This window comes from Myzus persicae, unplaced genomic scaffold (genome assembly GCF_001856785.1).
Source record: "Myzus persicae strain clone G006 unplaced genomic scaffold, MPER_G0061.0, whole genome shotgun sequence".
NCBI lineage: Eukaryota > Metazoa > Arthropoda > Insecta > Hemiptera > Aphididae > Myzus > Myzus persicae.
In genome coordinates this window covers 125,888-152,198 of record NW_019100725.1, presented here as the reverse complement: position 1 = coordinate 152,198, position 26,311 = coordinate 125,888, and the positions used below count along the sequence as shown (strand labels likewise).

At 28.5% G+C, this 26,311-nt stretch overlaps 4 protein-coding genes across 5 annotated transcripts; 2 read left to right on the top strand and 2 right to left on the bottom strand.

Moving 5' to 3' along the window:
- Positions 1–1,599: 1,599 nt before the first annotated feature.
- Positions 1,600–8,930, top strand: LOC111042672 (short/branched chain specific acyl-CoA dehydrogenase, mitochondrial). The gene is made up of 9 exons (XM_022327356.1): positions 1,600–1,712; positions 4,048–4,180; positions 4,799–4,899; positions 5,029–5,235; positions 7,376–7,546; positions 7,748–7,873; positions 7,963–8,145; positions 8,224–8,359; positions 8,530–8,930. Exons 1-9 carry the CDS (start codon positions 1,680–1,682, stop codon positions 8,703–8,705), a joined length of 1,266 nt encoding a protein of 421 aa, XP_022183048.1. The 5' UTR covers positions 1,600–1,679; the 3' UTR covers positions 8,706–8,930.
- A 337-nt stretch (positions 8,931–9,267) lies between these two features.
- On the bottom strand, positions 9,268–11,554 carry LOC111042673 (SRR1-like protein). Its single transcript, XM_022327357.1, has 2 exons — positions 11,324–11,554; positions 9,268–10,277 (listed from the first exon to the last, which is right to left on the bottom strand). Exons 1-2 carry the CDS (start codon positions 11,374–11,376, stop codon positions 9,593–9,595), a joined length of 738 nt encoding a protein of 245 aa, XP_022183049.1. The 5' UTR covers positions 11,377–11,554; the 3' UTR covers positions 9,268–9,592.
- A 2,794-nt stretch (positions 11,555–14,348) lies between these two features.
- Positions 14,349–19,993, top strand: LOC111042669 (eukaryotic peptide chain release factor subunit 1). 2 transcript variants are annotated; one of them, XM_022327355.1, is made up of 10 exons: positions 14,349–14,765; positions 15,925–16,100; positions 16,166–16,293; positions 16,386–16,496; positions 16,557–16,787; positions 16,862–16,991; positions 17,101–17,321; positions 17,397–17,544; positions 17,766–17,864; positions 19,818–19,993. In XM_022327355.1, exons 1-9 carry the CDS (start codon positions 14,674–14,676, stop codon positions 17,843–17,845), a joined length of 1,317 nt encoding a protein of 438 aa, XP_022183047.1. In that variant the 5' UTR covers positions 14,349–14,673; the 3' UTR covers positions 17,846–17,864; positions 19,818–19,993. The 2 variants fall into 2 exon arrangements, with proteins under 2 accessions (XP_022183047.1, XP_022183046.1); XM_022327354.1 differs by lacking the exon at positions 17,766–17,864 and having other exon boundaries at positions 14,350–14,765.
- Positions 19,994–22,630: 2,637 nt separating this feature from the next.
- On the bottom strand, positions 22,631–25,391 carry LOC111042662 (charged multivesicular body protein 7). Its single transcript, XM_022327348.1, has 7 exons — positions 24,955–25,391; positions 23,828–24,023; positions 23,381–23,761; positions 23,186–23,305; positions 23,009–23,113; positions 22,797–22,950; positions 22,631–22,734 (listed from the first exon to the last, which is right to left on the bottom strand). Exons 1-7 carry the CDS (start codon positions 25,200–25,202, stop codon positions 22,652–22,654), a joined length of 1,287 nt encoding a protein of 428 aa, XP_022183040.1. The 5' UTR covers positions 25,203–25,391; the 3' UTR covers positions 22,631–22,651.
- Positions 25,392–26,311: the final 920 nt, after the last annotated feature.

Sequence of the window (26,311 nt, the reverse complement as noted above, 5' to 3'; positions counted from 1 at the left end):
ATTCTTTTTCTAATAAGTAATAACCTCTTTCGCTCAACCGTATGGATTACCTATTGTTATTTGTCAATTATTTATTTAAAACAATACATATAGGTAGATACGCACTTCGTACATAGGTAATATTGATTAGAACAAAGTTTTTATTTGTTAGTTATTTCTGTTTCACTTTTTTAGTGTATACCTACTCTGTATATTGTAGTCTGTTACTTATATTAAGTAGTAGGTAATACTTCGCATTCCTGTATGGATCACGATTAAAGATACGAGTATATCTTTATTCTTTAATCGTGGTACCTATGCATACAATCATAATTATGATTACCTGCTTATCACGGTTTACGGCATGTTGGCGAGTGGCTACTGGGTAATAAATTATTATGAGGATAAAGCAATACAATTTTATATTTACATAGTTTTATAAAATATATGAAATATTGAAGTTATAATTGAATAACAATGTAAGATCATCGACCAACGAGCAAGTGGCAATTGTATTGATTTAATTTATAGCGTAAAACGTTGATAACCATTGTCGATCACGATCAGTATCTATAGTCACTAAACTATATACTTATACTGCCAAGATATTTGATGAGAATTCGAAAGAGTGAGTGACCCAAGTGGTCACATTTGGCTCGAATTATATTATTAAAATACTAAACGTGAAACGCTTATAGCTATTAGACTCGGAAGTCCACTATTATACAGCCAATGAACATGAATCAATTAAACAAATATTAGAAAAATCTCGAAGTATGCTTCCTTTGATTAATTTAAAATGTATTAGGTATGTAAATACTAAATATTTATAATTACAATTGTGAATTAGATAGGTCATCGGTATAAATTATTGATATTTTAATATTAACACTAAAAATAAATATATATGTTAAGTAGGTAGTGTTTGTACTAATAGATTCAGCATATTATTATAATGTCTATTTAATTTGATTTTGATTGAATACAACTTAAATTATTTATTATTATTAGATAAAATTTTTTTCAATGAAAAAATAGACTAACAGTAATATAAAATGTTTGCTGCTATGTTTAATATTATAATTATTGAGGTTTAATATAGTACCTATGTTGAAAAATTGTATCATAAATAAACATAGGTGGGATAGAAAAAAATACTGTTAGGTATATTATTATGACCTAAACTTTTTTTTAGATACTTATAGTATAGTTTAATAAGCTTCTTATATAATTAGAATATTAAATCGTATTATTTCATTACTTTTGTATACGCTATAAATATTAATATCTATGTTTTTATATTATATAGAGTATACGTATACGTATATCGAATGTAGTACGTACCTGTACCTATGACCTACGTCCTGACTACCTATATCATATAATATAATATTATATATAAGTATATAACATATACATAAACATATTTTATTTTTGTGTGACGTCATACTTTAAACCGGTATATCTGATAAAAGATTAGAGAATTTTAAACATCTTTGAGCCTGTCCAATCAAAAGTATTTGTTGGTATAGTAGGAAGGTATAGTAGTAACATATTATATCGTGTACAGGTATTGAAGTACTGAACAGATTCTGAAGTAGAAAACCATACAGTATACAGTTTATTGACGTCGGGCGTGTTAGACCTTAGACGTAGGTGTATGAAATTAATTTTAATTAGTTTTGTTTTATAAAAACATCATGAGGTCAATAATATTTAGAAGTCAATTGAAGGTATGTATTTATTACATAATTGAATAATATATAATATGCGACTTATACAAATATTGAATACCTAATTAATATACACAATATTTAAATGATACAATTAAAAACCATTCAAACCTAGATCATATTTATTATAAATTAGCAATTATTCATCACATTATTTCTTACGAAAATAATATAACATGCACGTCATTAAAGTATTATTATAATAATATTAATGTTTTGTACACAATTTATTTATGGGAACAAAAAAAAATTAAATTATAAATTACAAAAAGTACTTACTATATAATAATAATAATAATAATATATCTCATATGTACCTACTCAATTGATTATTTAAATTAAATGTAGAATAATTCATATTGTTGGTATTTTGTAAGTCCTAATGTAATTCCTTCATAATTATAATAATATGACATTTGACTCTGCTATTATAATAGACACTGTAGGCATACGTTTATAACTAAATTATTGCAGTTGTTGCAAAATAAACATATGATGGAAAACCAAGTGTCTACGGTTATCTTTTTTTGAATTACAACTAGTTAAGAAAAACGCTCCATGAAAAATCGAGTAAATATCCAATATTGTAAACATTTGAATTTTAAACACTTAAAAAAATGTCTAACTTTCCGGATGGACATTTTTGTTTTGATAAAGGTAGACAAATGTTAAAGCAATCTTGTATTAGATTATCAAATCTAAGATATTAAAAACAAATTTTGTATGAATTTTAGACTCAAAATAATTTTTCAAATTTTGGTGGTTTTCATGAATCCTGTTCAAATTCTAACTTCAGATGCTCATTAAAAAATATTGTGCATTTACGATAAACTTTGTTTAATTTACACTAATAACAACTTACGGAGAACCTTGTACTACATTTTTAAGTTTTTTGACAGTTCGAACATTTTTTATCGATATTAGTTTAAAAAAACCTAATAATAATCGAAAATTTCATATGCTTTTAAATTTGAATAGCTCAACATGTATCAAAATATTTTTTTAATTGTATGGTGCATAGAAAATCCTAATATAAGCATTCAGTGAAAATTGCTGCATGTATCTACGGTATTTTTTTTAGAGTTGCACCAAAAATCAAAATAGATTTGGTAAATAACCGATTTTGAGTAAAAATGCCTATTTTCCTTAATTTTTTTTGTTTTTTCGTGCTTCAAAATTACTGAGAATTGTTGACTTCTCGAAGGCAACAACTAGCCTCCTAACCTAACCTTGAAAATCGAAGCATTATTTCGACAACTTATCGTGTACAGAGACGCAAAAAATAAAAAAAATAAAAATCAATTCATTCATCGCTCCAAACAGAATCTAAAATACCTAACAACAATAATTATCATTTAAGATTACATACGTAGTAGGCACCTAATACAATATCTATATGTACTTGAATAGTTGAATGAACTAGTATACTAAGTACTAGGCAAATATTATTTACTGCAATGTGAAGGCAGCTGAATACATAATATATAGGTGTATAGGTATTCTATATGTACGGCTTGAAGTCAATCGCTATGTATACAAGCAAGGTTTGCGCTGCTTCATGGTGGCTTAATTTTTTTTAAAGAAATTGAAGCAACAAATTACTTATACTAACTTTTAATTGTTGCATACAAAAACGTGTCATGTGTTATAATTTCAATATTTTAGAAAAACATAAATATAAAATTCATCAAAAGTATAAAATTGTACCTGAAAATAACTGAAAAAAACCAAGCTTGTTACAAAGAGAAATTTGTTTATCAATATTTATAGAAAACTAACTAAAAAGTTTTTCAATTTTCAAAAGAGTCAAAATATTTTTTAAATTCTACCAAGTATAAAAAATGATAAAATAAACATTTGTTAAAAATTCCAAGTATTTGTGGGCATTCGTTTTTGAATTATACCAATATAACAAATTGTCTGATAAGAAATCATTAATATAAATCATTAAGGGTAAAAGGAAAAATTTGGACTTCAAAAGCTTATAAAAAATTATTGTACTTTCCGATAATTTTTTTTTTTTAATAAGAAGTGTCTTTATAGTTTAGACACATACAGAGGAAAAAACACATCGTGATAATAGGTATTGTAAAATCAATGCATATATCGCTCCGCTGAAAATAACAACTACCAAATAGGTGTTTTAGGGAAATAATTTCAAATTTATCTTATAGAGTTATATCTATATTCTTACGAGTTACGACTTACACAATTGTACATTTACACCACGCATACTGATTGGTGCTTTTACAATGGTTTATAAATATTATTTATTTTTATTGTTATCGGAACAAAAATGTACATAAATATATACCTAATATTATTAACTTTTTAGGCAGGTATGTTCGTCAATGGATTTAACAATTTTCCAAGTTGTAGTAATAACTATAAATTGAGAAGAAATCATACTAATGCTCCGAGACCATTATCTATTTTGAGCGAAGATGAACAGTTTTTTAAGGAAACGGGTATGTATTTACTTTAACATTTGTAGTTTGTACTTACATCAGTAATTTACTACCTATACTGAAATACATATATTATTTAGATATAACTAAAATTCATAAAAATAAAAAATTGTATATTAGATATATTTACAATTAAATATAAAATATATCTATTATCTACCTATCAACTATGTTTACATAAATTATTATATAGTTATATAAGTAGGTGCCTATGCAGTCTGCAATATATATATATATAAACAATAAATGTCATATAGCATTTATTTTAATGGCAGTATTCGCAGTGGCAGCCTGGTGAGGTTGAGACGACGATCGCCGACGGGCTCCCCCTTCTAATTTATGGAAAAATATGTTCTAGCTATTCTAGGTCTCCGTGTCTTCTTAATTGTACCTACGTGGAAGGACCCTTTTTTATTTAGCTGACCAAGTAATGTGTGCCCAGGCTGCCACTAAATATACCTAAGTACCTAATATTACATGCTATATTTTAGAGTTATAATATATATACTGTATTGGTACAAATGTATTTATACGATTTAATAACTAGAATTTAAATAGAATCAAATTTAGCTATATAAACACTAGGTTTATACCTAAACTGTTTTTATTTGATTGCAGTTAGGAAATTTTCTCAAGATCAAATTGCACCACTAATAAAGAAAATGGATAAAGAACATAAAATTGACGATGAACTTGTGAAAAAATTATTTGAAAATGGCGTAAATATATTCTACCAATAGTATTTTTCTAAAAACTTATACTGATCATAATAATTAAATTATCAATAATAAATATTCGTGTATTATAATAATTATGTACCTACCTAATTTGTCTGTAAAATGTTACAGTTTATGGGTATTGAAGTAGATCCAGAATATGGTGGATCTGGATCGTCATTTATGTCCAGCACTTTAACAGTGGAAGAAATAGCCAAAGTTGATCCCTCAGTTTCAGTATTAGTTGATTTACAGAATACTCTAGGAAATAATCTTATGTCAAAAATGGGCAATAAAGAACAAAAAGAAAAGTATTTACCTCGGTTGGCACAAGACACTGTACGTATATAGCTTAATTTTTTATTTTAATAGGGTTAACGTTAACTGAATAAAATTATGAAATAAAAAGGACACCTATAATCACAAACTAATAAGTACTTAAGGGGTACTCCTACCTAACCTAAAATATAGATTGTATATTATAACAAAACTTAATTTAACTTGAAGTACCAAACTAGTAAATAACTAATAACGGTAGGTAGGTAATATCTTATATTACTTGATACCATGTCGTACAATCAATCATTTAACATGGTATATAATATCGTTATGAATTCAGAATTGTAATAAGTAAGTAATTTATTAAAATACGTTGTAGCATAGGCGCGTGGCCTGGATCATGAAGGTAGGGGTAGTTGGTAGTATCAATTAAACCAATTGTTTCACAGTTTTCGTACATAAATATTAAATAATACAAATGTATTATTAGGGTAGGATGGCACAGTAGGGGGGGGGGGGGTTAACACCTAAACCCCAACGCTACACCACTGAAAATATGAATACCTATTTACTCGACGATTAAATTAGGTACCTACCTATAACCTGAGAGGACTAGGTAGGTATATCCTAATTCCTAATTTATATTTTATAACTTTTAGTTTCTAGTCATACAAAATGTCTTTTGTGATTATATAATACCTGTAAATATTTTCTATCTTCCTAGAATATCAAGTTTAATTAATGTTTATTAGGTATTTATATTTTATATGATATACCTACCTACTCAAAGTCGTGCCAACGGGAGGGGTAGAATGTACAGCTACCCCTGTACCTATTGTACACTATCTTAACTAAATATTTACCGAAATGTTGAAGGCATTAGTTAATTTGTTATAGACAGAATTCAATAGCCAATTTACATTTAACTAAATTTAGCAGGTAGGTAGGTAGGTAGGTAGGTAGGTATCTACTTACATAAACTATAAAGTAATAACTAATAACTAGGTATCTGTGAAAGTAGGTACCTACCCTATATCTCAGCCTCATATAATACAGAGTAGTTATAGATTATATACATAATATAATTCATATTAGGTAAAGGTACTTATGTTTAAACATTGATCAAGGCCACAACAACAGTCAAGATCGTTTTTATTATCGTAGCCCGCAGGTAATATTCTTTAAATTTAATTGGCAATTATTGTAATATTTGTAATATAGGAAAAGTGTATAATAATTAGAGCAGTTGATTATTCGTTTTACTAATGAACACCAGGATAATTTATTGTGGTCGTATAATATACTATATACCCGGATTATTAACTATTCTATGCTATTATTATACTGATTTTTGACCCATTGTTATCAAACAAATTATTATAGTAAGATTAAGTCGAAACTTATTATCTTCCTACTTTATGATTTCCGTCTATACTCCATGTCCAAAAAATATATAATAATTAATAACCTTTAAAATATTATATTATATATTTATATTAACTCGTCTGCAGCAGCTGCTGTCCTACCTATCAATTTAATAGGTTAGAGCGTAGTGCCGTAGTACATTGAACATTGTAAAATATAGACTACATGTGGTATGTGGACCTCACAATGAGGTAGTTATATCATACACTCATATGTGCATAAAGTGCCACCTAACAACGTTAAGTTGGTAATATTTTTTCATATCCTCTGAAATTAAACGACAAATACTATATAATAAATGTTATGAATGGATTTTTTTTTGTTTTTATTAATTTAAATTTTAAAGCTTCCCTGACGTATGCCATCTAAAACTTATTGTTTAGCAGAATTAAATTCTTTTTAACATTTGGAAAATAGGCAACAAGAACATAGAAATCCTACAGTATAATTAAACATTATAATTCTATACACACATCTTTTATTTTTGGGATGGGGGTACAATCTAAATACCAAACTTCCCTGTATACGCCACTAATAGTAATAAGTAAAAAAAAAGTATTTGTAATAGTTTTGGTAAAAAAAGGAATGTATAATATGGTCAGTGATCACTGATCACAAACCATTGCAGTGCCCAGATATTGAAATTATTATAATTTTTTAACAATTTATTTTGCTGCCTGGAGGAAAATTCATAAAATACTAACACCCTACATTAAAGGATAATATTTAATAATAAAACAAATAGGTTATTATAAAAAACATTTTTTTTTTATAGGTCAGCAGTTTTTGTTTATCGGAACCTTCATCAGGATCAGATGCGTTTGCTTTAAAAACCACGGCAAAAAAAGATGGAGACCACTACTATATAAATGGAACAAAGATGTGGATTTCAAATTCTGATATAGCCGGAGTTTTTTATGTTTTTGCCAACACTGATCCTTCCAAGGTTAAAAATTTCTACTTTATAGTTAATATATAATATATCTATATAAAGGTAGGGGGGAAGTACTTCAACGTATTTGCCAACTATTTGAACTATTATAGTATTATCTATGTAACTTTTTCAGAAAGTACCTACTTTAAATTCCAATTGGAAAGTTCACTAGAATATTCTGCAGTTGAAATAACTATATTAATATTATTTTAGGGTCATAAAGGTGTTACATGCTTTATTGTGGAACGAGAACAAGAAGGATTTTCAGTGGCTAAGAAAGAAGATAAGCTAGGCATGAGAGCATCTGGCACATGTGTCCTTCATTTCGATAATGTCAAAGTATAAAAATACAGTTACAAATTATATACCATTACCAAGCTAATTTTAAATAAATGATTAAATTATAAACCAAATTTATGTTTATGTAGGTACATAAAGATAATATTGTCGGGGAAATTGGTGAAGGTTATAAAATAGCAATAACTTTCCTGAATGAAGGAAGGATAGGAATTGGAGCACAAATGGTGGGAATAGCACAAGGGTGTTTAGACCACACAATACCATATACATTGGAAAGAAAACAATTTGGTTCTAGTATATTTGATTTTCAAGTAAGTTTAAACATAGGTATTTGATTTATATTATATTACATTATTTACAGTATAATACAAACTTATCATAACTTATAGTCTATGCAACATCAAATTGCTCGAGCAGTAACTGAAGTTGAAACTGCTAGGCTAATAGTGTACAATACTGCAAGATTAGTAGATGCTGGTTTACCATTTATTAAAGAAGCAGCAATGGCTAAATATTACGCTTCAGGTAAAATTTCAAAGAAAAAAATACTTCTATGTTATTTATGTAACTTACCGATTGCCAGAAATAATGAATATGTTTACTATCAAACTAAATCAATTAACATTTAAAAAATTAATTTTTGATACTCAATTCTCACATAATTTTTAACATAAGTTAATGTTGTACATTTGTAGAAGTTGCTGGTAAAGTTACATCCGTATGCATTGACTGGATGGGCGGAGTTGGTTTTACTACGGATTACCCACAGGAAAAATTTTATAGAGACTGTAAGGTTGGGCCTATATATGAAGGAACAACAAATATGCAACTAAGCACTATCGCCAAGTTCATTAAAAAAGAATATGAATAATTATTATTTTTTACATAACATATGAATTATATTTTAAGGAAATGTAAAATAAAATGTTGTAACTGAAATGTATTATGTAATATGTTCAAACTAATATTTGAGAGGGTTAAAGAATTTAACTGTTTATAACAGGATTAATACAGTAAAATTGAATTAAATATATCATTAAATATTGTGAATTCTAGATTAATATCAGCTTTAAATAAAAGACAAAGTTTGGTATAATTTTTTTAATTTAAAAACAACCTACCAGTTAAAACAAAATTATTTAAGATGTCAGTGCATCATTTGTTTTCTCTCTCTGGCCTACATATAGCAACATAGCAATTTTACATTTAACAGAACGTGTAAATTATTAGAATCTAAAAATATAAAGCACATCAAAATTAAAAGATTGGAAAAAGCCAACATAGCGACACAGGTAATCTTCTTAACTTGAAATTTTATAAAAGGTTAATTTGTTCTAAAATTAAAAGTAAGAACAAAAAAAGGTAGCATCACAACAGTTTCTTAAAAAAAAAAAAAGTGATAATACCAATACAAATTTACAACTAGTGTGTATTATTTGATTTTTATATTTTAGTGTGAATAAATTGGGATGAAGTCTATTTCCTAATTTTTGAATTATTTTCTTTAAGAACTTAAGTAAATTTTATTTATTATACTCATAGGACACAGCTCTCAACTATTCACTGAATATTAGTGTTGAAGTTGAATTTGTAGTCATATAATTGGTATACAATCAGAAGAAAAAAATGTGAGTCAGAAATATACCATCAAGTGGGAAGTACCCAATATTAGCAAAATATGTATACAAAAAAATAATAATTTATAATGAACTATAAAAATACAGCCAAATTGTTATTTTAACTTATCATAATTCTATATTAAGATTGGAAAGACATACACTCAAATTTTGTTATAAATTCTAGCTCATCAGTATCATATAATGGTTCTTTACCATGTTCCCAAAAATTATTTTCTAGTTCTTTTAATTTTTCATCAGGAAATATATGAAGTGCCATATCGTTGAATACATCATCATAAATAAAATCATCACAACATTTTTTTTCTATGACGTGTGGAGATATTTTTTTTACATAGTAAGCATACTTATCTAATATTCGGTCTAAAGTTGAGGTCACTGTTTGATCAATGCTATTGCAAACAATTAAACAACTTGTTAGTATCTCCTTGTTCCAATTTGCCCATAATAAATTATTTAGTAGCTGTTTCGGGCAATGAGGCATGTACACAAACGTACCGGGTAACAAACTCCGCTTTCCTTCTTCATTTTCACAGAGTGAAACACATCCCATCTCAGCTAAATGGGAACGTTCAGCATCCGTGAATTTGGGATCATAAACATAACAATTTTTCACTTTAAATTCATTTTTAATTGTTAAAAGTAAACCTAACTGGTATTTAGATTGTATGCTCTCAAAAAAATTTCCTAATCCATAACACAGGATTGATGATGGATTAGATCCATTTAATTCTACTTTAATAGTTTCTGAAAAGTGTATCCAAAACGGAGAAGTGGCTATGATATTTGTACATTCTTCTATGCTCCTGAAAATAAAAATTATAAGTAAAAGAAATTTAAAATAATATCATCATTTATGATTGGTAATATAGACGGAAAACCCAAGTATGGAATAATTATTTATAGATAATAAAATGTATAAGTACTTGTACTCCCATTAACTATGTTGAAATAGTAATTAATATTTTCTGTACTAGGTACCAAGATTTTTCACCCGGCATAAGTTATGAATTTTTGCCATTTTTAATACATCCAGCCACTTATTTTGAATTCTTTATTATTCTAACCAGGTACTGATGGTTGGTATATCCATAGGAGTACTGTGGGGGTTTTTTTTTGGAGGAGGGGAGGGTAGGGGTAGTCTGGTAAAACTAAAAATCTATAAAGTAAAAAGACACTATTACAGTACCGCCCACTAAAATATATTTAGATTGTATATGCATTTTAAAGTTAGGTTGCTGTAAAATTATTTTTCTAAATCATTATTTTTCCTTCTCCCATATTTTACATTTAGAATTTGTGGAGAGCTAAGTATTTTAGGGAAAATTTTCCTTTTAAATGTTAGTAACTTTCTTTATCTCCTTAGATAGTGGCTGGTAGATCAAGTTTTACACTTATACGATGCAACTTGTTGCAAGTAACAAGTGTAGTGTTACTTTAATAGCTATTGTCAGCATACTAATTCCTAAAGATCAGCACGATGTTCATGACAAAATATTCTTTGCATCTTTACTGCACTTATCCTTAATTCTATTTAACTATGCATGTTACTTTTATGGTTGTTTATGGTTGATATTACCTTCATCACACTTTTAAAATTGTCTACATTTCCTCAAAAAAATATGGTCCAGATTGTTTTATTAAAAAAACTAAATAGTGTTGATCAATGAATAAATCATAATTGAAAAACTTAAATTAATGATGATAAAAAATAAAAATAAAAAATATTTTTAATCTTAAGATCTATAGATTCAACATATTTTAAAATATAAAAATAAATGTTTAATGTTTTAATAGTAATTGTAATATTAAATTCAATAGATTAACCAAAGATTTTAATAGAAATACTTACTTTTTATATTTTTGAGATCTTGTAGAAAAGAGTTTTCGATTTTTTTTTGACATAATATTTTTATTCTTGTATAAAAATTGTTATTTAAAAATACTATGTTAATTTGACATCATACTTTTGGTCTTAATTTAGTTAAGTTTTAAATTTCTAATAAAAGATGGCTCTAAAGAATAGATATCCACAATTCCACAAGTCAGATCCCTTACATTTGCCACTTATCACGTCTGATAAGGCAGGTAACCACAATACTGCATATTCTATTGCCTATCCATATCTCAAAAGGAGGTTTTAAAAGACATATTTATTTTTGAGATGTAATTCAAGATTTAAGACGGATAAAATAATAAATTACCATTGAGATTGAGATTATATGATTAAATATTAAAAAAGTTATTAAGTAACTTAATTAGTATCTATTAAGCATAGTATCTACTTACCTAGTTGAAAAATAAGTTATAGGCGATAATTATATTTAAACATATAACATAATGATTAATGAAACAGTATTTTAAAGTATTTTACAATCTTTAGTTAAAAATTTAGTGAAAACTGAAAACCAAAAAAAAAAAAAAAAAATGGCTAGGTATAAAAGTACAAGTGTGCTACTGCAAAACATCAAATGGTATAATATTGTTTTCTGTTTTAAAAAAAATTATGCATACCTATAGGCTATAATACCTATACACTATTAATATTAAAATAAAATGTTGTACCCACTTGATAGCCGATTGAACAGAGTACCATAGGCGGAGATCTTGTGAAATATTGAGGGTGGCTCGAATATTTGATGACAAACAGACCCGTGGGGGCATTGCCCCCACACCCCCAACAAACTATAATTTTTACATGAAATCACTCATAAAAAATTGTTCTCGTTGACTCGTTATCATAACAACTTAAATAGTTACAAACATAAAAAAAAAGAATAATTAATAAACGATTTAAATTTAAATATTTTAAACATATTTGAATTAAATTATTTATTTAAAATCTAAATCACATTCTCAAAAGAAATGTATTCCCAAGAACATCAAACAATAAGTAAAATCACACACGTGTTCCCCCCCTACAGTCCCAAACCCTACAGTACCACACAACCTACAGCTAATGGCCTCAGTTGCCGAAGCTTAAATAAAAAAAAAAAAAAAATAAGTAAAATATAATTTAGTATAAAATGGTCAATACGGTTAACGATTCATTCAATCACAATAAACTTTACGATAGGTTTAATATAGCTAAAGCGATAGTCCTATAATAGCTACGCTTCTCGAGAATTAACAAAAATTAGGAAAAGAAATAGTATTTTTCCCATCTAAAATAGAACGGTATAATAATATGTTATTCAATATAGATGGCCAATTGGTACAAAATATGTACAATATTAGTTATATAAACACAATTTAATATTATTGTGAATTGTGACTTAATTGTTCTTTATGTTACCGTAAATAATAAATTGGTAAATACTTAATATTGTGTATGTAATGTACTAGGTACACTTATATAACTGTGGATATAGGAATATTAAATAATGAAAAAAATTCTGCAAACTGTACAAAATTACGGTATTGTTTGTTTAATATTCTTAGGGGGACTTGAACTTCAAATCATTTATTTTGGGGGGGACTAAGCCCCCGTAAGCCCTCCCCCCCCGATCTCCGCTTATGCAGAGTACAGACTTGTCCACATAGAAAACATTTAAAATATATAAATATATAAATATATTATAACCTAGGCATCTAGCATTTAGATAATATGAAATATGAGGTACTAAATACATTACAAATTACGATATTAGGTACTAATGTTATTAAGTAGGTTGTAGGTATAATTAACTAACATTTTTTTTTTTTGAATGCATATAAATAGCTTCTCTGCTTCTAGTTTGAAAATATTACAGCTCAACAAAAGATATTTCTCTAAATCGTGGGTCAAATTCAACAGGGTTATAAACTCCAAAATCATAATCAGCGGTTTCGTTCCACCGGCACTACGCACCAGCAAGCACAGATGTCGCTGTGGTCTATTTGACTTCGGTGAATTATTATCCCTTTCGCCGTCCCTTCACATTGATCTCACCTCCCACTCACGTGGTTCATCAAAATTTCCAAAAACTACGAATAGCAGGACTGTAGGAGCTGACTCTAGACAATGTCTCCGCGAACGGAATACTGCGTCGTCGTCGCGACATGCACTGTTCAGAATTTAGATATCAGATTCAGTGCATCACTTCTCCACCCACTATAAAAAAAAATAATAATAATCAGGGGACAAAGACGTATTCCAAACGTTAAAATAATTCTATTTTTTTCTTTCACCACAGCCACAACACGAAAAGCGTTCGGCCGCTGATGAAATATCGTCCCATCATTCCCATTTACACATATTTTACTCGGGCCCCAACTCGTCGCAATTATAATACCACCATAGCTATCCCAAATTTTAATAAACTAATTTCCCTACTCTCCGATTCCACCGCTGCGACTCCTGCAGTAAGCATCGGCGACGACCGGTTATCAGCCCTTAAATCATCACTTGTATAATATTACGATCTAGGTTTCAGCCATTTCCCAATGCTCGTCATCTCGTAGTGTTAAAATCTTTACCACAGTACAATATAATGAATAACGATGAATAGGAGCTATTGATTTAATACTCAATCATAACTCATAAGGACGAATGAGATCGCCACGTGCATGATTAAATATTAATCGAGATCATTATACGATTGAGTTATTTTTTACGAATTAGTTCCAGCAGTCGACGTATTCACGTCTTAGCATTGCTGAAGCCTGCATCAGCGGACAGCAGCAGCTGACGCGGCGGACACTGACACACGCCGCGGCCTTGCGACCGCGTTATCACCTCACCTTATCAGTTATCACGGAATAGCGGACCACACCACCGCACCGCGAACGTCCGCCCATCGTTTGCGACCAGTGGCGTGCGTTTGCGTCGCGTGTGTGTGTGCGCGTGTCCACGACTGCTGCCTGCCTGCCTGCCTGCTACCGCTCTGCCGTGCGTGCGTGTGCGTGTGACGTTTTGTCAGTGTGTGTGCGCGACCGAGTGTGTTTCTCGCGCCTGCCTAACCTACTTCGCCGAGTCACACATTTTAATTGAACAAATTTAAAAAAATAAAATATTTAATACGACGGTGTACAACAATATATATTTTATCGCACACCATTGTCACATTGTCTGTCAGTTGTCGCTGCTCTGGTCGGGGACAGCGGTAAAAACCTGCAGAAGACTGTTGTTGACGTAAAGTCGCGCGTCAGTCCGTCCGCCGTGTGTGCGTTTTCTCAGTTTCCCGTGTCGTTCTCTCGTTGTACTCTTCGCACTCACCCGAAATGACCACCAACGGCGAGGAGACCACTTCGGATCGCAACGTAGAGATATGGAAGATCAAGAAGCTCATCAAGAGTCTAGAGATGGCCAGAGGGTGAGTGACGTTATTATACAATAGTATTAAATCAATATGCGTACCTACTTACATATAATAGGGCAATGCTTCGTCGTCGCCGCCGTTGCATACGTGCCCCCAGAACTTGGGTATGGCCATTTCGATGCTTCATAGATTGATCGTCGTCTGGTTGTTTGTGGTGTGGTGGGGAGGGAGGAGGGAGGGTTGCCCATGGGTATAATATTATATTAATATGTTAGGTCTGCGAACCAAACTGATTGAATCATGTCCCACAGTACACACTAATACTTTACAAAAAAAGCTGTATTTAATTGCAACCCATTTCTATTTAAAATACCCTTAACGGTTTTCAAATTCACCAGTTAAATCCATGAAATGTGACTATATGTCAGTCTTTGCTGTTGGCCAATGTCCGTAATGTAAACTGTCCATATTATTCAGCGTATTTTATTATTATAATCTTTACATACACGTAATAATAACATCTAGATTCTGGATAGCTAAAAGCTCTCTTGAGTCTTGGCTATTTTACAAAAAAGATTTCATAAGAGTTTTTTTCTGTGATACCTACCTATGTTAAATAATCATAGTTTTGGTTAGTTGGATAATATACCTATCTATTATAATAAACATTATATTTTGAAACAATATTTTTTTAGCGTACCTACCTATTGTGTGTATTGTAATTTAGAAGTCATGCATAATAATTTATAGATACTAGATAAGTATGTTCCTTTTAATTATATTATAACTGAAGAAACCTCATGTCCTGTTGTAGCTGTTGGATGTGGTATGCTTTCTTAACAGTAAGTACTTACTGCTTATGAAGGTCTTTCATAGGAACTGTAAGACAAAGACAATGAGATTTCTTCTCATATCGAAAAAACAATAAGAAGATACCTATTTCTTAAACAATTATATTATTATCAATCGGTCTTAAACTAAGTTGTAAAAACCAATAAGTGCGTATGACGAGCTGGAAAATGGGAATTAGGACAGTACCTATATCATGTTTTGGTTTGCGCTCTACCACATTCTCTCAGCAGATGGAGTACAGCTTTTTATAAATTTCTATTTATGCTAAAAATAAATTCATAGTAGTTTTTGAGACAAGGCATATTTAAACATAAATGTTTTAATTTCCGTACTTACAAGGATTTAATAATTTTATTTTTAGTAATGGAACAAGTATGATTTCGTTAATCATACCCCCTAAGGATCAGATTTCCAGAGTGAGTAAGATGTTGGCTGATGAATATGGTACTGCATCAAACATCAAGTCACGTGTAAACAGATTGTCAGTATTGGGTGCTATTACATCAGTACAGCAAAGATTAAAGCTTTATACTAAAGGTAATTTTTTTAAATTTAATTATTATGCCTGATTTATTAATTATGATCTATGTTTTATTTGTTAGTGCCACCTAATGGATTAGTGGTGTATTGTGGAACCATTGTAACTGAGGAAGGCAAAGAAAAGAAAGTCAATATTGATTTTGAGCCATTCAAGCCTATTAATACTTCTTTGTACCTTTGTGATAATAAGGTAAAAATTATTTAATTCTATGCCCAAATCAAGAACACATCAATTTTATTTCTACCTATTGAGTACCTATTAATAATAAATTTATATTATAGTTTCATACAGAAGCGCTTACAGCACTATTGGCAGATGACAATAAATTTGGTTTCATTGTGATGGATGGTAATGGTGCACTATTTGGTACTTTACAAGGAAACACCAGAGAGGTTTGATCAACTTTTAATCCTGCTATTATATATTTTATTATTTAAAAATAAAATTTTTAGGTTCTTCATAAATTTACTGTTGACTTACCGAAAAAGCATGGTAGAGGAGGTCAATCTGCTTTACGTTTTGCCCGTCTACGTATGGAAAAACGACACAATTATGTACGTAAAGTAGCAGAGGTAGCCACTCAGCTGTTTATTACAAATGACAAACCTAATATAGCTGGATTAATATTGGCGGGTAGTGCAGACTTTAAAACAGAACTTAGTCAATCTGATATGTTTGATCCTGTAAGTATATTTAACCGCTATTTATCGATACCGTAATACAAAATATAATAGTAACAATATTAATTTTGTTTTAGCGGTTACAAGCTAAAATTATTAAATTAGTTGATGTATCGTATGGTGGTGAAAATGGTTTTAATCAAGCGATTGAATTAGCTGCTGAATCATTACAAAATGTTAAGTTTATTCAAGAAAAAAAATTAATAGGTAAACATTCTTTTACTAAGATCCTAACCAACATATTTTTATTAACTGTTATCCTAATCATTACTATTGAATTTAATTGTGATAAAAAAAATATTTAATTTGTTTTTAGGACGATATTTTGATGAAATCAGTCAAGATACTGGAAAATACTGTTTTGGTGTTGAGGATACTTTAAAAGCTCTAGAACTTGGATCTGTTGAAACATTAATTTGTTGGGAGAACCTAGACATTCAGAGATATGTCCTAAAAAACCACACAACAGCTGAAGAAAAAATATTACATTTGACCCCAGAACAAGAAAAAGATAAATCACATTTCACAGAAAAAGATGTATGTCTAGTTAATCCAAATGAATTCTAAATAATAAAGAATATTCAAATAATTTATAAATGTAATATGTTATAGACCGGAGTCGAATTGGAATTAGTTGAGTGTCAGCCACTTTTGGAATGGTTAGCAAACAATTATAAAATTTTCGGAGCTACCTTAGAAATAATCACAGATAAATCACAAGAAGGATCACAATTTGTAAGAGGATTTGGTGGCATAGGAGGTGAGTAATTAATGATGATAAATAAAAAAGTTTACTTATAATTTGTATTAACAATGAAAATGAAAAAAAATATCTTCATACTTTTTAGATATATACCTAATAATTAATTATATATAATAATATAGCGGTTAATAAGCTTTAATAATTAATATACTTTTTAAATTATGGTTGGACTCATTAACCTCTAGGTCTATAAGTATAAAATTTAAATTTATTGACAGGCATACTCCGCTACAAGGTTGATTTTCAGTCCTTGCAAGCGGATGAGCCATTGGACGATGTGAATCTTGATGATTACTAACTATATTAACTAACCTAAGGTAGCTTAATTTACAATTAACAAGTACTGATGTGTGTTATATTATATGCATGAGTACATTTGTATTATGATTTGATTTCAATGCATGCATAATTAAATGCAATTTGTATTATTTTTGACTAGAACAATTATTTATATTTTTGTTTGAAATTAAAATGTTTTATGCTTTATTTACCTAATAAAAATGAAATTCTATGAAGGATAACTTAATTTAATTTGATTAAAGCATTTTGTTTTGATATGTGTATAAGAATCCAACATTTTATGTAAGACGTCTCTAATTTCAGTTCTTTTTTAATAGGCAGTGAATTACATTTCAAAAACAGCTTTAAAATAAAAGTTCATATCATTATTCATAATTAACAATAAATAGAATGATATTTATTATAGTTATAATGTTAAGTATTTATAAGTTATATATAACTGCAATTTTGAAAAAAAAAATGTTGGTTGAAAATTTGTGATCATCAGACATGAAAATATTTTTTAATGATTGCTCATAATTTTAATATCATATTTCAATGCAGAATACATTTTGTAGATGAGTTTATATATTGCATGAATATTAATTGGATTGGAAGAGTTGATTTTCTGTCTTTGAATAACCCACATGCTACATAGGTGTTTGGCATGCTCTATTTTTAACGTACTGATTCATTTAGTGAAACGATAAGAATTCTGAAACAGATTAAATTTGTCGTCAAGTCTACTTGGCTCCACATTTTTGATTTTTTTGATTTTATCTCCAAAATTAAAATATGACAATTTTTCTTTAAATATAAATTATATTGTGGGATAATATCAATAGTGTGAAAAAGTCACTCAAGTTGAACGTACGAACAAATTCAAATTTTTTTCGGCATTCTTATCATTTCACTTGATGAATTGATACTTTCAGAATAAAACATGTCTACATTTTTATGTTGTGCGTGTGTTAGGAAATGACAAGAAAAATCACTACCCATTAAGAGGATACTAACCCACATGTATCCATCTTATAAATGTAAGACATAGCAAAAACTGTTTTGCGAGCTAAAGAACTGAGAAGACTACAGTCATAACTAAGAAATAACATTTTTACCACTCAAAAAGGAAAATTTTGGATGTGAAAATATATATCCTTTTTTATTTTTTTGATATCTGAATTACAAAACAGTTATTCAAGTTTGAAAATCACAAAAATAATGGATTTTGAAACGCTTTTCGTTTAAGTGATATCAATAAAATAATAACAATATTTCGCTGATAATTTTCTCAACTGTATTGTATATCAATTTCAAGTCTGATCTATCACTACAGCCTGAGTGGTCCTATCCCATTCTAAACAGTTTTTGCTACGTTACAAACACATTTGTGAAACAGAGACAAAACATGCTGGTGTAGCGTCCTCTTAAACAATTCAGTTTAGATGGAGTAGGTACTATCACATATTTTTTGGTTTTAATTGATATAAATGTAAAGTTTCATTTTTTTTCTGAGCTTTATTAAAATAATTATTATATTTAATATTACGTTAGTAGTATCACAATGTGAATTTGTTTTTTTTAAATTCGTAGGTCGAGTCTTGTTAGACTAAAATCATTTTGAGTGTTTTAAATAATATTTTGTGCTTAATTTGTATTTATACTTTTTTAATTATTGTGTTATATTTTGCTTCTATAAAAAAGACATTTAATATTTTAAATAACCAATAATTTATTTCTTTATAGTTTTGTATTTTCTGTACATTAGTCACATAATATTTTCAAAACTTTTTGTAAGTGTAAAGTACATATTTATAAATGTATACCCATTAAAATTTTGACGTTTGTGTGATCAATGTAGGCTTAATTTTAAATGTACTAAACACAATATATTACTATTGGTTGTTTCTTGTTTATTTAAATGTTTTTCTTATACTTTTTTGGTGTACTTATTTGTGTACTAAACAATGTGCTTTTGTTATCATTTTCAGGATTATTACGTTATAAAGTTGATTTCCAAAGTATGCAATGTGATGATTTGGATCCAAACGAACTCTATGACATTGACGATTATTAGGATGTTAAATATTTAAAAGGATACCCATTGAATACATAGGGCAACTTAAAATAAGTACAGTTCATTTTAGCTTAAGCATGTTGAAAAAAAGAAGAATTCTATTATTATTTTAAACATAATTATTTCCTTTACTTGATGTTATCTTTTTATTCAAAAGTAAAAAAAAAATAATCATAATTCCATTACATTTAAAAATATATATTTATATTTTTTAACATTTCAATATTGTGTTTCCCTTTATTATTTTTTAAGCACTCCCATGATAAAATGCAAAAAAGTAGATTACAGTGAGTAATACAGGGTGATGCATGAGTATTAACAAAGGTTATTGAAGTATAATTTTGTTTTGGAATACTTGGATTATGAAGTTAATTATATAATCTTTTTTTTTAAAGACTTAATTTAGGCTCAATGGACTTCAAGAATCCCTATTTTAAATTAATTTATATTCCTACATAAATTAAATTCTCATTGTTCTATTCATACTTTTATTTACTTTTTTGTACAACTTTTCAGAAATGGATATGTCTGATTATTTAACTAAAACCCTTGTTACATCCTTTTCAAATCCTTATACATGTAAAATAATTATTATATAAATAGTTTTAATATTATATAATTTTAATGTTTTATGTAGATAGTTTTATTTTTGACATATTGATCTAGTGGTATTATTGTACAACTCAAATCAACTATTTTTTCTTCAAGCTTTACATAATTTTTTGGTAGGAAATACTTTAATCAGACATCGGTAATTGATTCAACACTGCAAAGTCATAATTGCATATTCATTTTTATTTATTCAATTTGCTCAACTGCTACAAAATATAAATATAATTAGATAAAAAAATTATTTTTAGTGTACATTTTTCTATGTCCACAAATATGTATTTTTAATGCTTCTTTTTCGTGAACAAGAAAATTCTGAACTCTAAAGCTTTATTGACCATTCATTGGTTGAGTTTAATTTCTGGATCTTTGGAAACCACCAATATTTACAAAATATTCTTAATATGTATACATCTATATGGGTGGATTACAAATATTTAAGCAACCATGTGATAGTATACAATTTGTAATTTGTACTACGTCTTATTTTAACGTATAATTTATCTACAGGAGTGGCCTTAGGATTTTGTGACTTATTGAAATGCTTTTGTGTGGGACACCCTAGATAGGTAGTTTCTTTTTTTAAACTTTTAGCCTAATTTATATTTGTATTTTATATATATATTTTTTTGAATTGTAAAAAAAATATAAATAGAAGCTTTAATATCTAATACGTACAAAGTTTTTTTTTTAATAAGTTGTAAATTGTATTGCAACAATTTTTATATATTTAAATTTGTAGTCAACTTATTTTGTAATCTATAATAAATAATAATATATAGGTAAATAAAAAAAAAAAAAAATAGGGTTCTTGGGTAGAATAAAACCAACATACAGAAGAACTAAATCAAAGTGCTACGTTCATTTTAGTTATGAATTATTATAGTTGTAAATGAGAATATAAATATTAATAAAAAAAAAAAACAATATTATATTATTAATTTTTCTGTGTAGGTGTTGCTTACAATTATTGTTTGTTTTTTTATTGTTTAACAGTTAGTATCACATTACACTATCCTAATTTAGGTTTGCACATTTCAATCCTTTTTTTTGTAATCGGACACTGAGTTTTTTCATAAAATCTAGATTTAATCTTGCTAATACGCTATTGGTAATTTACTGTAATGTTGTGTTGAAAAACTTCCTTTCTATCATAAATGACCAATGGCCTTTCAATTAATATAACAAACCTAAATAATTATATACTGTTTACTGTAAAGCCTTCCCACATTTAAAGAACAGTGTGATGTTACCACTTCACTAGTGTTTGGGGTTATTTGTTTAACAATTCAATCACACCAATATATAAAATATGTTAATCATTAAATATAAATAAGGGCAATACCATAAAAGGCTGATTTGACTTAGGATTAATAATATTCTAGTATTATCCTTGAACATAATTGTTATTTAACTGATAAAACAACAATTTAGACACAAGTTATTAATTGAACCAACATAATATAATTTGTAAATAACATTGTATTAAATATGGATAGTTAAAGTTAAAAATGTACAAACTCTACTTTTCTAGAAAAAAGCCACTAATAACCTTACTATCACTTTCAAGTTAAATGATGTTAGTCATTTAGTGAGTTAGATGTTAAATGCAGACTTGGAGAGTTGAAGGTTTTGAAATGCTTTTAATTAAAATCATAATTCTATTTCTAGCAAACTTAGATTGATCAAGTTATGAAACACAACGGACTGTTAATTTGAAGGTTGATTGTTTGTAATTTATTGAGAAAATGGCTTAAATAATTTTACAGAGTTATGATTAGGTAGTACTAGTTGACAAAAGACGTATGATTGTAAGTAGATGGTATTGACATGTGTTCTTAGAATATAATTATAAAATTAATACATTAACTTAACCGTTTTACTTAGATTTTAATTTAATGGAAATCAGAAAGTCATGATAAATATTTTAACTAATTTTTAATTATTTAAAAATGTGAGTATATTTTATCAACAATGTATTTTTTTTCTTGTAAAAAAAATAGCAAATTACCACAATAACATTTGTACATTATTAGCAGTTTGGCTAAAATTATTTATAATGTAAGTAAATATATAAAATTATGATATACATGAATATATTGTATTTATTTAGAATCGTTTATTTTTTTGATTCATTACTTAATGTTCTCTCAACAACTGAAATCTCCGATCTAGGTCCAATTCTTCGCCTTCCAAACTGTTGTCTGGTACACTTGGTAGGTCTGAAAAAATTGTTTTTTAACCATTAATTTTATTGGTACATTACATCTTACTAAAACGTTACCTGGAATGAGATATTTTCCCGTGTTAGATGTGATTGGTTCATCCTTACTTAAAAGATCAGCCAATTCATCTTCTAATTCTTGTTCGTTGTACTTTTGTTTAACATCGACTAAACTACCCATTGCTGATTGCATATCTTTGTGTTCATCGATGACCTATAATATAATGATGAAAAGTAATAATAATATTATTTGATTGTTAAATTGTAATTACTTCTGCTAATTCTGCCATTGTTTCATCAACATTATCAATTGTGAGACCAGAATCCTTAGATGAAAGTTTTAAAGCTGCAAGTCCATGAGCGTACGTTTGCAATACCTATAGAATTATAATTTAAAGTTTGGTAAAAACACTAATAATTCATAATACCTATTTTCTATTGTTATTTACTTCGGCATTGTATTTAGATTCTTCTATTCTTGAAATTAAGGCTTGTACATTGTCAAGTGACTTCAGCTGTTTTTCTATTCGTTTTTCAATTTCTTTCTTTTTCCGTAAGTATGTTAGTGCCTACATTTTTAATTTATATCCAATTATTATTTGAAAATAGAAGTTATGTATTACAAATATTCTTAAAAAACTTACAATAGGCTTCATATTTTTGGCTATATAACTTTTAGCTTCTTTGACTAAGGATTCTTTTTCGAAATCCATATTGCTAATTTCACCAATTAAAATTTTCTCGGTTTCTTTTAATTTAAAAAAATTCTTTTCTAATTCAGAAATGGGTTCAACATCTTTGTCACCACTTGCGATTTTAACTAATGTTTTGTTAGTCACTAGATGTTCACCACGTTCTACAAAAACTTTATTCCGAATTTCCAATGAGTGTACTATAAGCTCAGTAGAAGTCATTGACACATCAGCGCTCCACATTTTTTGAAGTTTGTTTTGTATGTCGTCCATGAAAAGGATTTGCGATTGATCATTCACAGAAATCGTGTTGAATAGTTCATTAGCTTGGTTCTTTAAAATAAAAATACAATATTTAAGGCTAATGAAATGATTAAAGGCTTATGAAAAAAGTATTACCTCAACTAAATTTAAAACAACATATTCTGATTTTTCGTCAATAGCAGGAGTAGGAGGTAAAATCGATTCTTTAATTCTACCAACAGACCACGACAATGGACTTTTTACAAGGGTGTTCACAGCCCAACTTGACCAATTACTGTTGTTTTGGGACGTCATTTGTTCAAAATTTGATTGGGATTTTATGGTACCTTCTCTGAATGAAAAATAAAAGCATAACTTAAAAGGTAATAGTAATAATACATTTACGAATTGTTTTTACATAAATATTAATTATTATTTATAATATTGTGTTAGGAATAATTAATAATAATAATAATAATAATAATAACAACAATAATTATAATTCTAAAATTATATATTTTACAATAATTTTGAAATACAATTTTAAGCAGGATATTATTCTTGAAAACACATCATAATAATTGATGTATAAAAATTATTTTTTTTTAAATGTTTGTAGTCTTCAGAATTTTAAAATTTTTGGTGGATTAGTTATTTATTTTTACAGTGATAATTGGATGATAGTATATTTTGTTTGTATATAATTGCATACACAGATAATTTAAAACAATGCCATAATTGATTAATGTTTAATAATATATTATATAGGTAATAAGTAATATCAGTTATATAAGAGCAAAAATCACCTATGCATGAGAAATATGTTCTACGACAAAAAGTGATAGCAAATAGAATGTTAATACTTGAAAGAAAGGTGTTGAGAAACATTCAAATCGGACTAAATCATGTTTCGCATGACAAATGACAAATGCCAAGAGTTCTTGGTTCTATTGGCTAGTTTTAATATTAACTGCCATAAAGGCAAACCGAACCAGTGTTAGACCTGTTTTCCAACCACTACTCAATTTATTTTTACCCAGCTTAACTCACAGGTGAAAAGCTAGAGGGAAATGGATTCAGTTGGTAAATTAAATCTTATAGAAGGTAAACTTTTACTATACATGTATACCCAATTATGTGATTATAAAAAAGATTTTCTGTCAACATACAGTCAAAGACTTTGCAACAACTCCATACAAGGTATTGTCGAACGATTTGATAAAAGTATTATGGTTTATTAATTTCATCTCTCCTAGTTCAGGATTTTGGTACTCCAAACTTACCTAAACATATCCTCAACAACTGTCAGTAGACATAATGGCGATCGTCCCTTGAACAAGAACCATGTTTTCAATTCATTTACAGAAAATGAACAGTGGTGTCTACGTTCGCACTCAGTTACAATCGTTTTTTTCCAGAATTTCATCTTGTTGTCATAATTAACTTCATTTACAGACCGATTTTTGAATGGCGCCATTAATACTGTAATCCGTTCACCGGAAAGACCTTCGGTCCATTTTTGATTAGACATAATATTTGCTGTTGATGATCACGAACTGGCTATTAACATTTGACACGTCAATGTGAATCCCTAAACAACAAGCTGCACAAGACTGGAGTACTGGACAAGTGGACAACAGCAGCCTGTAGGCAGTTACAAAACTATAGATTTGAGAATCTTATTCTACGCATGAACCATAAACGCCACAATCAGAAGCTTGAAAATTGATATCACACTATCAGCAAAAGTACTAACACAGTGATAATTTTTTTTTTTTTTTTCCTTTATTATTAAATACACAATCTGTACCTCGTGAGTACAACAAGAGTATTAGCTAAAATATAAAAAAACAAAATAACATGAATAACATGATAAAAGCAGCCACCCAGTGATGACACTTATAAATTGAGATTATACATTAAGTTTTCTCATAGAAACATCTATCATCTATATATATTTTTTTTTTTTTTTTAATTATGATATTAAATCAGCATATCACGGCACCAGTTGCGTTTTAAACGCCTAGGAGGATTTCCCGGAATAACATTTGATGAGAGTGTTTTGACTAACGGATTTGAATGTGTTGCAAGCCTATTATGAAATCTTTTATAATAAATAGCAGCTTCTTCTTTAATAGTTTTGATTTTTAGGTCTGTGTGGAGAGTATGATTAGAAACATATGGAGGGGAGTTTGTTAATTTTCTTAATGTTATATTTTGGAAAGTCTGAATACGATTTGTATTTGATTTTTTAGCATTTCCCCACAGTTGGATGCCATAGGTCCAAATGGGTTTAATGAGGGATTTATACATTAGTAGTTTTATATTAAGGTTGGTGTGTTTGTTATTGACTAGCAAAGATTTAAGCATACGAAGTCGGAGATTTAGTTGGAGTCTTTTAAGACGTGTATGTTGGGCCCATGTAAGTCTACGGTCAAGGGTTAAGCCAAGATACTTAACTGTTGAAGTGGATGGAATTTGTGTACCATAGAGAGTGACTGGCGGGCAGTGTCCTAGCTTAAGGGTAAAAGTAGTGTGACTAGATTTGGTTTGATTTATCTTAATCCTCCAATTATTGTACCAGGTTTCCATAAGGGAGAGATGATTTTGTAGATTAAGCGATGCTACAATGGGGTTTTC